The 17,160-nt window shown below is 39.4% G+C and overlaps 1 protein-coding gene across 1 annotated transcript in view; it reads right to left on the reverse strand.

Annotated features, from left to right (window-relative positions):
• The window catches only part of LOC117462783 (vasoactive intestinal polypeptide receptor 2-like), a 77,279-nt gene that overhangs the window by 48,177 nt on the left and 11,942 nt on the right, over nucleotides 1-17,160 (reverse strand). Inside the window, exon 2 of the mRNA XM_034105101.2 lies at nucleotides 7,848-7,953. Within this exon, the coding sequence (XP_033960992.1) occupies nucleotides 7,848-7,953 (106 nt within the window). The remainder of the gene's footprint in view (nucleotides 1-7,847; nucleotides 7,954-17,160) is intronic.

Here is a 17,160-nt window from a genome sequence, read left to right on the forward strand (position 1 = left end):
CACTTTGAGCATCATTTATCCATCAAAAAGTACAATTATTAAATAACTTTAAATAATTATTTTCCCCAACACACTATGTTTAGATCAGATATGTGGGCAGGCAGTCAAGCAACGTCTAAAAGAACCTCAACCCCAAGTGAGCTTGTAGTCTTAATGTTAGCGTGTGTGCTAGCTGTAAACACAGTCGGATGGGGGACCAAAACATCCCTGTTTTCCGGGCAGAGTCCCTGTTTCCGGTGGCCGGTACCCGGTTGAAACACCCGAAAATGTTCTCGTTTTTGAACGTGCGTTAAAAAAAATAGAGCGAGGTGAAATCAAATGTTATATGTCAGTAAAAACAGAGTAACAGTGTTTCTGTTTCTTCTTCTTCTTCTTCTTCTTCTTCTTCTTCTTCTTCAATGGCGAATCGCTTCCACTTGGAGCATATATCGCCACCTACTGTTGATTTATTAAATGTTTATATTAAATGCTTGTCCTCAGATCAGTGTTTTTGAGGAACTTGAAAATCAGCTTGTTTACTTCATTTCTTGATTTACTTTCGTATATTGACTTGAAATCCATGTCCTTGATGTTATGTTGTTCCAGTGCAGTTTTCAGAATGAGTCTTTGTCTGTTATAATCCAGGCAGCTAAAAAATACATGATGTAATTTTTCTCCCCAATTTTCGGCGCCCCCGATGGCTTGATGCCCTTAGCATTTGCCTATACTGCCTATGCCAAGGGCCGGCCCTGGTGAAAACAATATGACAACAAAAAATAAGACAGACAACTACAGATAGCACCACACATGATGGTTACTTGTTATTATTTAGGGCTGCCTGTATGGATCAGGTTTTTGTCAAAGCGAGCCCTTTCACTATAGTAATAATATGTTATGTATTATATCAACCGTATTGGTACAATGAGCGACATCTAGTGACGGATTTTGGAACATTAATTTGATATTTCTCATGGCAGTTAGACTCCAGAGACAAACCAAGGCAAGGCAATTTTATTTATATAGCACTTTTCAGCACGTGGCGATTCAAAGTGCTTTACAGATTAAAAGCAAAATACATTTAAGAACAAATACAGCATGAATACATTATTAAAAAGGCATTTCAAAACAGGCATAATAAGCAAAGGTAATAAAATAATTTAAATAAATAAACACAGCAGGTACAGAATACATGACTAAAAAGGCATAGGCTACTGTAGTGTGAGTATGGGCAGCTCAATTGAAAGCAGCGGCAAATAGGTGCGTTTTTAGTCGGGATTTTAAAATAGGAAGTGTTTCGGTGGACGTGCACGATTTGGGCAGTTTGTTCCAAATTGTTGGGGCATAATAACTCAAAGCTGCTTTTCCATGTTTAGTGGTTATTCTCGGAACAGAGAGCAGACCCGACCAGGGGACTTTATTTTTATGTTGAATCTGTGTCTGTCCATTTGGTGCAGTATTTGATCCAATATCACATTTGGTTTATATATTAGTCACTTTCTTATGGAATGCCAGGTTTCAGGCCTTGATTTGAACATTCAATCCTGAAAATAAAAAATGAACCAGATTAATGTTTATTTAATCCTGACCTGACTAGAGGTAAGTAAATCTGTATAGGAAGAGGAGTTAAGGGATAGAGGAGAAAAGGTTATGGTATAATTACAGAGCCTGTCAATTTATGAATTGAGGAAATCAAAGTTAGTCTGTTAACCAAAGTGCAGCCATCTAATAATGTACTATCTATTATTAAAGACCAGAGGAAAAGAACGGAATGAGAGGGGTCAATCCGGAATAAAAATAAAGAAGCAAAGAGATTGTAGAGCAGTGAGAAGGAAAAAAGCTTGGTGTGTCAATTCATTACATTGCCAGTATTTTTCGTTGTTGTGAAAAAAAATAGTCCCCCTCGGATTTTTTAACAGCCCCCTCAGTCATTTCATCCTGGAGCCGGGCCTGCTTTGGATGCATTACATTTAGCTGACTTACAAAAAGTGCATTTAACCCCTAAGGAACAAACTCAAAAAGCAAGAATCCTGCAGGTACTTTTCCTATTTATAAAGGACAAATGTTATTAATTATAGCAGTGGTTCCCAACATGGGGGGCGGGGGGGGACGCCAAATATCACAGGGGGGACGCCAAAGAGCCTCGTCTCTACATTACAATAAAAAAAAAAAAAAATGGACTAATTAATTTTAATAAAAATTCAAGTTAGTATTAAAGGCATAACAAGACAGAAATGTATAATTCTTTTTTTTTTTAATAGAAATGTTTCTTCTGTCCGTAAAGTGTCCAAACCAGGCTTGTCTGGATAAGCGCATGTTTTAAACATAGTCATTGTCCATGCCGGTTTCAGGTGGATTATTTGTCACAGTTGCTCCGATCAGATCGGTCTCCTCCATTTTGTAGATTATTTACGACTTTTGAATCCACAAACACATCGGCAAAATCCGGCTTACTTTTTAACAGTTTAATCCCGTTGGGAATTGTTTCCACTTCCGCCGTCCTTTAATTTCTTCATACAGCGGGAATCCAAATGAATGAATCCTGAGTCCGATAACCATCAAAGTCACTCCAATAGTGCTCCTTAATTACGCTTTCATCCTCCTTTAACAAAACACTTCACATTCATCCAGTTTGTGGCAGCAGTTGCAGCATTTGTGAGACGTTTAAACTTTAATTACCGCTGTTGGTATTTATAAATGCTTTTCATTAACTTGTTTACCTTTTGAATGTGGTGACAGATTAGTTTTTGTATGTGTTTATATATTTGCAGAAGGTGTTTTACATGTACACAGAGATTGTTGATCTTTTCACACAAATAATATTGAGAAAAATGTACCTCCATAAGGAGAGGCAAGGGAGAGCAGGCGGAGTTTTTAAATTGGTTGCAATCCTCATTATCACCACTAGATGTCAAATCCCACAGAACGCTCCTTTAAAACAGCTTCATATTTCACACATTAAAGGCCCCCTATTATACTGTTTTTCATCAATATATTACAGGTCTCAGATATATACAGAACCTGTCTCTCCCCCAGTTTCCACCGGGTCCATCTGCGCCGCGTTACGGCTGCGCTGCGTTACGGCTGCGCTGCGTTACGGCTGCGCTGCGTTACGGCTGCGCTGCGTTACGGCTGCGGCGCGGCGGTCGTAAGGATCGCGGCCACTCTAGTCAATGCGTGCTATTCCACCACACGCACCGTGTTACGGCTCACACGCGTCCCAGATGCGGCTCGGCACAGCACTTCTCTAAAATTAGGATGAATCCTAATTGTTGCCGCTGCGCAGCCGTAACATAAGGTCGGGCAGGCAGCCCCCCCTCGCAGGAAGTGGAAAGGTGAGCATCCGGGCCAGGCCCATCCCCCACATATACTAATTTAGCAGACCCCCCTCCTTCATCACAACACCTCCACTACGATACGCACAATGGACGACGAGGTTTTCATCATGGAAGTGGACTATTACAATTACGATACGATACGATACGATATACTTTATTGTCCCCGTAAGGAAATTTGTTCTGGACTCCGTCCTGCAGTTCCGCGTACATGTACATATACAAACATAGTGGACATTAAGAGACATACACATATCATCAGTCAAACACCGTTTGAACAAACACAATACACAGACACACATACGGACAATGGCGACCTATTGCACAACACTCAGGGCCAACATTTAAAAAGTACATTTCATTACATTTGACTACATTTCATTTCATGTGAATGTTAAGAAGCAGGTAGGAATGAGTGCTTCAGCCTGCTCTTGGGAACCCTGAAGTTAGGAGCTGGAATCCTGGGTGCAGTATGTGGGTGGGATCAGACAGCATTTTGTTTGCCTGTCTGATAATGGACTGCTCGTATATGTTTTGGAGAGATGGGTGTTTTTTAACCCCCATAATTGTCATAGCAGTCTGTACCAGGCGAGCAATCTGTGACTTTGACTGCACTGTCAAGTTACCATACCAGGCAGTAATACCATACCTAATGATGCTCTCCAACACTGCATGATAGAACAGTAACATGAATTTCTGGTCGACTCCGAAAGCCCGGACGCAGAAAGTACAATCGCTGTTGAAGTCTAGAGCACAGACCTTGAACATGCGCCTTCCAGCTGAGTGTATTATCTAGATCAGGCGTGTCAAACTCAAGGCCCGGGGGCCAAATCCGGCCCGCGACTTAATTTCATGCGGCCCCTCAAGAGATTGCAAAGAATATAATATGTTTATTATACGGTTACATGCCGATTTACAGAAGCACATTGCCCATAAACTACATTTATCTCAAATTTGACTTTTTTCTCAGAATTTGACTTTTTTTCTCAGAATTAGATTTTTTTTAAATCATTTTGTGACATTCTCAATGAAGAGACTTGCAATGATTTGCCCTAGACTTCTGCTTTTAAACGTAGTTAATTATGAAGTTATTACCCTATCCGATAATAATCCAATGCAGAGGAAATAATGTCATATAACACATTATTTTATATATATTAAATATTTATATAGGGCCTATGTATTTTTATATAGTCTTAAAGTTACAACCGGCCCTTTGAGTGAAACCATAATGCTGATGTGGCCCGTGAAGAAATTGAGTTTGACAACCCTGATCTAGATGGACACCAAGGTACTTATAGGAGCTGAGTTATGGGTTCATTGTGGATAACCACCGGCTTAAGGTCACCCACTGCCTTTGGGTCCCACACCATCTCCTCAGTCTTCTTCACATTCAGCACTAGATGGTTAAAATCACACCACTGCACAAATCTCTCTATTTCAGAGTGATAAGCAGATGAAGGATGGCTGTGTCATCTGAGAATTTGATGATATAATTCTCTCCTAAATTATTATTAACTGTGTCTGTAGACTACAACACAACAAAATAGGACATTTATAACAACAATAAACACAATTTAAACAGACACACAAATAAAACATTTAACTACGTAGCCTACTTACTTTCTAGTACAAATGTCCAGGATGCCCGAATCAATAACAAAACTGCGAGCCTGCATGCACGACGCTACGCTTCTGAAACGCTTCTGGGACGCGTCCGGTGGGTTATGGCGCTAGAGGAGGTCGGGCCATGACGCGGCGCAGACGGACCCAGTGGAAACTGGGGCTCTGATTGGCTGAAACACCAAACAGATCATTGCAGCATCCCATAATCCTCTCTGTTTCAGCCCTGTTTCAAAAGTGCTGATTCTCTGTCTGTTACTTTAGATCAGTGGTCACCAACCAGTTGATCGTGAGTGAGTGTGGTGCGGGTAGATCGTGCACCGTTAAAAAAAAAATGTTTTAAAAAGAAAGAAAAGTAAAAAACATAATAACAATGTTTTCTTTTTTAATAACGTTTTTAGATCATCCCCCGTTAGCAGGTGCCACTTGATTGACGTATCTTTGAGACATTCCTTGTCACTCCAGAAAATAATAGACTGACTTCAAGTGATGCTGCATATTTTTGAACTCACTGCACTTATGGTAGATACCAACTACAACCAAATGAACATATTTACCGTGATTTAATTGTAATACACGTTTCAAAATGATGCCAGAATGACTTGATACCGGTTAGTAGAAACCACAAATGAATGCTTTGACAAGTGTGCAGACAGACGGCAGGCGAAACACCTTTTGAAATGCGTGTTTTCTGAATGGAGATCGGATCGATCAGGCTAAACCAGTGTTTCTCAAACTTTTTCATACCAAGGACCACTTAACCAATAAAAAAATACCCCCGGACCACCTAACTCCAAATATCCAAAAACACATCATTTTTTACAAATCGCCTGAAAATGGTACAAACAAGTGGCCACATGTGTGATGAAGGTGTTTATCTAGGCTATATCATGCAATCGAAAGTGAAACTTAAGCTCGCTCCATTGCGGAGATATTCCCGCGAGAGTGCGGAAAACTTTAATGTATTTATTTATTTCAAATGTGAAATTGTACCAATATACTCACGGACCACTAGGGGGCGCTCACGGACCGCGGACCACACTTTGGCTAAACTAACGTTGTTGCTGCTCCGTCCACACTCACAACAACATGATACAGACACAGATACAACAGCGACTGTATTCACCATGACACAGACAGTCTGTGTTTTGACATTATTACATGTGCATTTCTAGATGTAGGAATGGAAACGTTTGCTTAACTTATTTAGTCCTGACTTAATTGCTTCGTATAGTAAGTAGTGATTTCATTCATTCATGGTTTTTAAAGGGGGTTGTATCCTAAATGAACCTCTCCTAGTGAGAAAGCAGCAGTACAACTTGTATATGTTGCTGTGTGTCCTTTTTATCATATTATTACAATTACATGAGTAGAGAGGAGTCAAGGCATCAGGTGTCATCAATCATCCTTTCCTTAGCGCCATCTTTTGAAATCAATGTCAGTAAAATAGGATTTGGAGCATCAGCTGTTCGTTGCTTTTTGATTCCGCCACATTTTATGATCTCTGTCGATGAGAAAAGTGTTTATGACAATTTATAGCCCCATATTTACTCCTAATTTAATTCACAAAGGCTTCGGATGTGATGAAGGCTAACGGATATCCAGCTGTGTCCTCGCAGCTCTTCCTGCAGACCTCCAACAGAAGCCAGTTAAATATAGGCTGTTTTATTCATTTATGCTGAAACATCTTTAAAATAAAAAGTGCTTGTGTTGGTAGAGAAGTTAGTAAAGTAATGAATCTAGTTTAATCTCCTGAAACTCTTTTTTCATAAGAACCAGCTTGTTTCCTTCTGTTTGCTCGCTTGCGAACATAATATGTATAATTTGTAAAGGTCAGTGTTGCTTTTTAACGAGCCACCAGTGTATACTTGAAACAAGAAAATCCATGTTATGATTCATTTCTTTGATACTTAACGGTACAGTAAATGCCCCTATTTGTATTTTGCAGATACAATTTGGATTATTTGTATATTTGGACTAAATTGCATTTGTGGTAACGTTCAAATATCGACCTAGAAGACGCATGTGACACAATTATGTAATGTCTCCCAGACTATTGGAACAACATTCAAATCGATGTTATTTTATATAACCGTGGAGGCGTGTGGCGCGTGCGGATCAGGGGAGCACAGGTTCAAACCCCACTGCAGGCAGCATGTCGTTGTGTCCCTGAGACCCTTCACCCTAAATTGCTCCTGTGGGGATTGTCCACAGTATTGAGTATAGATAGATAGAACTTTATTTGTCATTGTACAAGTACAACAAAATTATAACAGACTCAAGGTGCCAACACGCAACAACAAGACAATATAAAAACAACGAGACACTATAAAAACAATAAATGGGACTTAAAAAAAGGGAATATGTACATACATAAATAATAGAACAATTAAAATTGCACGATTCCCCTCGTATTACACGGAAGGTTTATGTAAGTCGCTTTGGATAAAAGTGTCTAACATGTAATGTAATAATTTTAAAGATCCGAACCATCTACTTCATCAGCTGACATGATTAATCCTGAGGGAACATCCACTGAGACTTCTGTGCATCTCCTGTTGCATTTATAATTCAATTATGTTGACTTTAATAATAATAATAAACAATAATGTGATTTATATAGCGTATTTCCTGGTGCGCTTAACTTTGCAATAGTTCATTGCTTCTCAACTTTAAAGGGCACCGATTGTGCAAAATCCAATTGTTCATGTATTTTATACATAAATAATATAATCATATGGCGCATGTATAAATAGATGTTCTTTAAGCATAACGGAAGTCTTTAATGATTGAAAAGCTATTGGGCACGAGTCCTGGAGAAACTAAAGAAGTGTCTCTAACTGTGAACGTTTCTCTAAGGTCGTAGTGGACCTACTTTCTTGCTAAAATGTGGTTTAATGTATTGAGTGTGACCTTTGTGTTTTCCGGCAGCCTCCTCCTCCCTCAGCCTCCTCTCACACTCGGCCTCGTCTCGCTCCACCTCCAGCAGGAAGTTACAGGTGGGATGTCGTCCATCAACCTGCAGAAGAAGAGAGGGAAATGTATCACTCGTCCCCGGCTTGAGCTTCAGTCCCAGGATCCATGTATCTGTGATCCTCTCCAGAAGGGAAGTAGTCCTCACATACAGAGCATCAACTAGTTCCTGAGCAGAGTCCTTCACATGCTGACTACAGGGGGGGAAAGTGGCCCGGAGATTAATTGACAGAAAGTATGTTACTTAACAAAAAACCTATGCATTTTATGTTATTTTGGACCATTATTCATATAGTAATCACATTACCTGAACCCTTGAGTTGCAGAGAGCAACATAGTTACAGCATATATTTAGTGATTTTAATGTTAACAGATCTTTGATGCAATAACATTTGGACCCAATTTGCCTGACTTGACACATGGAATAAAACATGGGCGTACTAGGAAGCATCCTCAATGTGGGTGAGACAATTTAACAGGGGGTGTGGGCAGGTGGTGGACCTCACCTCCTCTAGGGGGGTCCGGGGGCATGCTCGCCCAGGAAGATTTTTTTTTTAAATGTTGAAGTGAAATGCATCAATCTGGTGCACTTTGAGAGCAACATTAGGGACTAAATCTATGGATACATCTCTCAACACCCATATGAACAGATTTACTTTTTCTTTCAACATTTATTTGAACAGCAAGTGGAGGCAAAAGTGACTGCACCCAAAACAATAAACCTGCTAGCTAACTAGCCTAAAGTCAGTAGCAGAATGTGGGCAACACGTTCTTCTCCACAACCGCTCGACCTATGAGTCAGACGTCACTTCCCCCTTTTCTATCCTACGGGTACAGCCACTCCCCCTGAACCCTGTTTCCCTGCCAACCCCCCCCCCCCTCCCTTATGCAAGCCTGATGTGTGAAAGTGAAACTATCTGATAGATAGAACATAGGTAGCCGTAGCCTATCAAAACGGCCCAGCCCAGTGGGGTGTGGGCCACACCCCTCCAGGAAGTGGCCGGAACACTGACAAATGTGGGCCGGTACAGCACCGGCCCACCGGGAACACTCCCGGTATTCCCAATAGCCAGTCCTCCCCTGCTGATATACAAGAGAGGGAGTTACACAGTCACAAGATGGAGGAATACTGGTTCTTGTAGGTAATCATACCCTAACAGGTAATCCTGTCATGTAAAACGTTTTTTCTCAAAAAATAGTTTTTTCTCAAAATGTTGGCTTTTTTCAGTAAATCTCAAAATTCTGACTTTTTCTCAAAATCTCCAAAATCTGACTTTTTCTGAATACTTAAAATGTTTATAATCACTCGTCACCGGCTTGAGCCTCAGTCTCAAGATCCACGTATCTGTGACCCTCTCCAGAATGGAAGTAGTCATCACATACAGAGCATCCACTAGTTCCTGAGCAGTGTCCTTCACATGCTGATATCCAGGAGAGGGAGTCACACAGTCACACAGTCACAAGATGGAGGAATAGAAAGCAGTATCAATGTTTACTTCAGATCAGCTCCACGTCAGAAATGAGCATGCTTGATGTCTCTCTCCATAGAGGCTGAGTCATCATGTTCATCACATAGCTATCACCTGCCTCAAACAGGATGCTCTTCTAGGTCATCACACATCCTGTCAGGTTCACAGCTGCAGTTGGGATGCCTTTGTTATCATGTTACTCTGATATTGGAAGAGGACACTCAGTATTTTCCCAACAAGAAGAGAGGGAAATATCCGGGTCAATCTGCATGAAGTCAGGTTTATTGCTAAATTTCATTCATAACTTAAACACTCGCTGTAATCCAGCGATAACATAATGTAATGATTCATCATGCATATATTGTAAAATACACATTTCTACATGTGCATCGTTGTTATATATTGTTAAGTGGAACACATGGTACGTTAAATTATTGTATTAATATCAATATTGCTATTCTATCCTTTTATTGCCTTATTCTTATGTTTATTAAAATAGTTCAACTGTATTTAATCCTAATATAATGGAGCAAAAACAACGTGTGAACGTATTAGCTGTCCTTTAATTAACTTGAACCGCTTTAAAACACAGATTGAATCTATTTCAAAATATATTTTTGTATTAATAAAATACAATATTATAACTAATAACCAGATTAAATACACAGACATCTCACCAACTCCATTTCCTGCATAAACACTTTTGAATTAATGTGTTGATTGATACTCCTTTATCATTCAATGAAAGCAATGATCAGTATTTTTTCTTGCAAAAAACATGGAACATTATTTGATATTTTTGTGGAAATTAGCTAAAATAACCCCTTATTTGTCTGTAATCAACACAACAGGGGTCTTAACATACATGGTCCCGTAAAGCAAACATCTCATGAACCTCCCCACTCAGTCCCTCCAGACCCTTGTGTAGAAGTCCAAGGCAAGGCACGGTCAAAGTTATCCCTAGCCATATGAACTTTGACCCTAGGAGATAGAGGACAGAGGTGAAGAGGCTAGGGCTCCTCAATTAATCGTATTCTAATCGCAATTACGATTATGGCTTGCAACGATTACGAAAACAACGTAATCGAAATTAAAAAAAAAAAAATGTATTACTTTTTTTTTTTTTTAAATAAAATTTTTTTTGTAAATGGATAATCGTTTTTATCGTGATATCAATTATTGACCCAAATAATCGAGATTATGATTTTTGCCATAATCGAGCGGCCCTAGAAGAGGCACCACGTGTCTACGTCGCTGCAATCCCTTAGGGCAGGGGTGTCAAACTCCCGGGGGGCCAAATCCGGCCCCGCAAGAGCTTGCAAAGATTATAATAAGTTTATTATACCGGTTACGTTCCGCTTTACAGAAGCAGGTTGCCCATAAACTACATGTCCCACAATGCATCTCGTTTTGTGTCATGCGCACTGAAGAGACTTCTGCTTTCAGACGTAGTTAATTACTAAGTTATTATCCTATCCGATACTAATCCAATTCAGAGGCAATAATGTAATATACGTGTAATTAGCTAAAGTGTTGTTCTTTATTGTTATCAGACAATGATACTACAGATTATTCAATTATTATTTAAATATTTCGTTTAGTTATTGCATTCATTTGTATAGTACTGTATCATGTCTGTATCATCTTTTGTTTCATTTGTATTTTCTTTGGTTTTACACGCTCGAAAAAAATAAATAAACTAAACTAAACTACAGGGTTACATATATAAAAGTGCTCTCTCTCTCTCTCTCTCTCTCTCTCTCTCTCTCTCTCTCTCTCTCTCTCTCTCTCTCTCTCTCTCTCTCTCTCTCTCTCTCTCTCTCTCTCTCTCTCTCTCTCTCTCTCTCTCTCTCTCTCTCTCTCTCTCTCTCTCTACTTAGAGGCTTCTACATACTCTACTATATTGTCCATTACACTCATCTTTCGCTCTTTGAAGTAAAAGACATTGTCCTGTCACCTGTCTCAGAGCTGTGTGTGTGTCCCAGCCAATATTTTCATTTCATGCTAAAGAGCTTCTGTGTCACCCAACATAAAATCTGTTTCTTAGATTGTGTATTGGATATTTTCTTTAACTTCTTATATTTAAATGAATACTTTAGTTATTATTATTTTGTATCTCTTTATCTTTCATTTAATCCATTCTAAAATGGAGGAACTGTCAGGAAACCAAATGTCCTCCAGGATAAATATTTTTTTCTGATTCCTATATTTACTTATTTTTTTATTATTCTTATATATTTCTTTTTTGTATTTAATTTAGATTGTTTATGTTCGTACCACCAGCTACCAAAGCTAATTCTTTGTATGTGTAAACGTGCCTGGCAGTACCGTGATTCTGATATACAACATGATACCTTCAGCTAATGTCTGATGCAGAGTTGTTTCCTTGCATGTTATCCTGCTGCGTTTCATTGGCCGGCCCCCGTCACTGGATTACATATTACAGCAGAAAGTGAACTGGGATCAGGCCTGCAGAAGCTCCAGCATCACATCCAACACATAACATCTGTGTTTAGTGCCAGGACGAAACAAATGGAGTTTAAAACCGGTCACAGACATCGAGACACACCAGATACCTGCCGCCGTCTTCCTGCAGAATCCCAACATCCTACTCGTTAAAAGTCCAATGCGTTCTTCTCAGATGTACAGCACATGTACGGTCACATCCAACCTGTTTTATCGGGGATGACAAACCTCTCTGCCATATATCATACGTCATTATACACAACTCGGGAAATAAATCCTTGACATTGTCGAGGAAATAAATCCGTATTCTTCACTTTGGATGAAAACACAACTCGCCTTCAGGGAAAATGTGGCATCAATCGTCAAGGAAGAGGCGAGTGTATTTGTTTGACAGATCCCTAAAGCAAGGACTTCCCATAAAAGAGTCATTGTGTGAGCTGTGTGTGTGTGTGTGTGTGTGTGTGTGTGTGTGTGTGTGTGTGTGTGTGTGTGTGTGTGTGTGTGTGTGTGTGTGTGTGTGTGTGTGTGTGTGTGTGTGTGTGTGTGTGTGTGTGTCTATCAAATTATAGGGATGCTGTAAATGTGGTGTCCTGATTTCTTTCATCACAATAACGCTGCAGGGGATTCAGAGCGACACGAAGCTCCACTTCTTCAAACAAGCTCTCATTGTGCTTCACTTTTATAAATACACTCGAGGAAGTTCTGTGGCAACTAAATGTTTTTGCTACTGAAAGAAAGTCTTCTGTCGGGTTGACAACTTGTTATTCCAGGGACAGCTGGAGGCGTCTTGTCTTCAGCGTGTCCTTTCTTCACATGTTTGTGATTGTGCAGGAAAATATTTCAATTTGGACTCAAGGATGAACTTCTAAAGTCGCTGTGACCTCACCGCGACTTTGGTCACATCTTATTATTTATATGCTACTATTTTTGTCTTGTCTATTTTTCAGTTTTGCTAGACTTTTGCATATTGTAGTAATGTGTCAATGTCCGTTCTGATTGGTGTCCAGTAATTGGTGTCCAGTAATTGCTGATAAAGGATAGCGATTAAATGGGCTGTAATTATATTCATACAGCACTTTATCAGGACTCCTCAAAGCGCATTTGTTTTGCAGGAATGCATTGTGGGAAATTCAAAACATTTGACACAAACCTCCAATTAGACTCAAGAAAGTAAAACATGCCTTTGGTCATACCTTATAATGTATATGCTGCTTTGTTGTCTGTTTTTAGTTATTTATTGTTTTTGTTTACTTACTTTGTGCTTGTTTTGTCTATTTTTCTGTTCTGGTAGACTTTTACATATTTTAGTAATGAGTCAATGTCAATTCTGATTGGCCGCAGGATAACGATTAAATGGTCTGGAATTATATTCATACAGCAGTTTATCAGGTCTTTGCGACTCCTCCATGTACACGAGTCATCACCCAAAGCCCATTCATACAGAGCAATGTAACACTTGCTCAAGTAGGTTAACATCACACACACACACACACACACACACACACACACACACACACACACACACACACACCGATGGCCGTGCCATTCGGAGCAACTCGGGATTACGTATCTTGCCAAAGGACATGTTGACGGCTGGGATTGAACCCAAAACTTACACATATACTATCAAAGTACATTTACTGTTTGTCAACCGTACGCAATGTTATTGACTTGAATATTGCTAGCATACCGTTCATTTTCAGGCTCTTAGCTGAGCGGACAAAGGTATTTACTAGAGTAGTAAATAACGTTTCCATTCCACATTAACTTCATGGCAATGTTCCAGGTATTAGTCCAGCCCTCAGGTGTCACCAGGGACAATTTACCTACACATTATATTATGATGGGAAAATGCATGAAAATATAAATAAATGTATTTTTTTCTTTGCAAAATGATATCTGTGGGATAACGCCTGCTGAGACGGCCGTTATCAGGACAAAATGGATGATGTGGGAGGCAGAACAAAACTGAAAGTAACTGGTTTTGACTAGATTTAATGTTCTCCCCAACAATGATTGGTGCTACACTTTGGGTCTTTTCATGGGATTTATTGACAAAACCCCACCAGAACATGGTTTTGGACAATAAGCAGTGTCCTTCCCATTTAGGTCTATTTACTTGATGCATTTATATATATATATATATATATATATATATATAAATGTTATTCATTGGGATAAACCCCTTGAGATGCACCATCTCGTTTTCATAAACCTACATTCAAACCCAGAGTAAGAGAACCACAACTCCACGGATAGCTGTTAATATATCTAGCGCCTCCATTATACTCTGAGCTGCTGTGTGTACAATAGACGCGAGCATTTCGTCTCATTGTGTAAATATTCACGCTCTCGGCACAAAAGCAACTGTTGGTAAGAAAGGCACACGAGGAAACAGCGCTGTGCTTAATCATAATGGGTTATGCCTCGCTGCTTGCTGTGGCCCAAATAAAAAGACAAAACAGCTTTCCGAAATATCCTCCCTTTGAGAGAAAAGGAACCCATTGTCTCACTAACGTAAACAATATATGGGAGACTTCTGTTGTTGGATTGAAAAAACAAGAAGAGTACAGTACATGTTTGTATAGCTTTATACAGATTGATGCTGAGGTTTAGTATATCTGAGATGAACTTGATTCAATTATTTTATTTAAGTCATTTGTGGATTAGCTTGTAAAGGTACGGAGCCCCCCTAGGTGAAGTCATGTGACCGTGTAGTTCCTCTATAGCCCAACATTAGCCGCCTTTAGCTTAGCGGTGTTGAGGTGACGTCATGTGACCGTGTTCACAATAGCATCAATGAATAACTGCCTACCAATGTATCTGGTACATTTAACAACCTTGTGCTTTGTAGTTGTGGTGTCAAACTGCTGCCACAAGAAATACTGTCCATCCTATTCTACAAATGTATATTTGTTGTAGCAAGAGAAGATGTAAGACTGCTGTTTGGACATCAGTTGTGTTTGGGCAGACATCATAATTTAAAAGCCTATAAATTGGGGAGAGTAGCAGAGATACAAGTTGGTTACATAAATGATTAGGGATGCACGATATTGGTTTTTTGAAACCGATACCGATAACTTCCTGCTTCTCAAGACCGATACCCGATAATAATATAATATATATATATATATATATATTAAATGTACCTGTAGTTGTTTTTTTTTACCCAAAAAATATATTTTATATTATCGGGGCTATTAATACTTTTATCGGGTTTATCGGGATGACGTCATAATTCCTAATATCGGATTATCGTGCACCTCTATAAATGATGTCTATTTTGATAAATGTAAGCTTACAGGAGTATTTCAGTCGTGCTTTAGATCTCTTTCCCTTGTTGTCGTTTCTTGTCAAAGAAGCCTGTGTGGGTTAAATCACTTTTGCAACGATTCCTCGCATTTTAACGACAACGCTAACATCTAGTCCTCTGTTTGACAGAATTGCTGCCTGACTTCACCGCGAGCATTATAGTGTAGGTGTGTAGATTTTATGTAAATCAAAGCTTTTTGTTATTCCCTCTGGAGGTGGAAATACCTGCTCTCATCTCCATCAGCCCTGCCAGTCCTCCGTGTGGGCGCTCTTTATGATGTAATGCCACCGATTCTGGGGTTTAGACAAAAGGTAACAAACAACCCAATGACTCGGTTCTAGGTTTCAGTTATCTTTCACATGTTGTTAATTAAGACCCTGGAGAAAGTTATTCCAAGGTGTTCTTTTAGTTCTGATCTGGTTCTTGTTAACATCGTCTTGTTAAAATGAACAAGGAACTGTTGACATGAAGTCAAATGGACCAACAGGTAACACATTAATTGAATAGTACTGTTAAAGTCATCCTGCACACACGAGGGATTTCATTGAAATCCTTACTCATATATTTGGTTGTATAATTGTGTTGTTGAGCCACGGTGCTTTTTTAAAAGCTCCCAACATTTTGTCAAGATAGAAATGTTATAAGTGGTGTAAATAAATATGTATGTAAGATCATCTGGTAATCCCATTAGAGTCTTGTCCCTTTTCAATTTGACCTGTTCTAGTGAGTTGTTCCTATAAAGTTAATTCTAACATATTGTTTGCATAACAATTCTTGTTCAGCTGTGGTTTTACTCCCTTGTTAGTGCTAGTTCCAAAAAAAAACAAGAAGGTGATACAGAAACACAAAACCTAAGGCTTCAATATACAGAACAACTCAAACCAATGGTCGACGTTCTGGCGAAGAAGTCGACCTCTGACATACCGTCTAAAATAAAAAATATGTTATCTGTTTTATCATTCCTTTAGTAACATACTGAACATATGAGTCCAGTGATTCATTTCCAGTGAGGAGTACTGAGAACGGGCAGAAAGCGTTGTCCCAAGGTGCATCACCTAAAGCTCAATATCAGCAAAAACAGCATGAAACACAAAGTTGTCGTCAGTAGTAACAGTAGGCTAGGCAACGCTTCAAATATGGATGTTGCTGCAAAAAACCTACAAATTCTAAAACGTGGATGCTTCACGAACATTTTCTATGTGTGTCATGGTGGGGATCCAAGATAAGAGACACCGATTCAGTGTGCTGTCAAATGTGAAGGATACCACAATCACTCCAGCTGTGATGGGGTTGAATTGAGGTCAGGAAAGTGTTTCAGCCGAGCATTGAGATGTCAGAGCAAATATTTATCTTTGACCTTTTGGATATAAAATGTCATCATGTTTGTCTATTAGACATTCTGTCATATGAATACTTGAGTTATGGCCGACATTGTATGTTTCCGACCACCCAGAGACAGACCTCTTCCTCTCTCACGAGAATGTTTTGACCTTTCCATCAAGACATGTTCATCACTGCATCAAGACATGTTCATCACTGCATCAAGACATGTTCATCACTGCATCAAGACATGTTCATCACTGGCTGGAGAGGTGTCAAATCTGACCGTTCCCCCTCGTTACAGCACTGTGGGCCGTCTTAATCATGCCTCTCGGAAAGAAACTAGACTCCATCTCACACGCTTCTTGCAAGGATTTAGGCTACAAAGACATCCCATTAGAAATTAATGAATGCAATGTCAAGCAATTAAAATATGCTAATGACACGTCCTTTAACATGAATAATAATGTCTTTCATGTTTGCTCAGGTTTCAAAGCTTCAACTGTGGTGTAAGGTCAAATCAGCGCTGGACAAACACTTTGAATTCCCTAATTTGCAGACATTTTAACCACTTTTAATAAAACCTGTGAAGTCACCTTGACGAAGACTAACGTTGTGTCTCTATTTGTGTACTCGTGTATTTAAATTTGCTGTTTTGTGCGTTATAATGCGAAATATGCGAAGT

This window comes from Pseudochaenichthys georgianus, chromosome 17, assembly GCF_902827115.2.
Source record: "Pseudochaenichthys georgianus chromosome 17, fPseGeo1.2, whole genome shotgun sequence".
NCBI lineage: Eukaryota > Metazoa > Chordata > Actinopteri > Perciformes > Channichthyidae > Pseudochaenichthys > Pseudochaenichthys georgianus.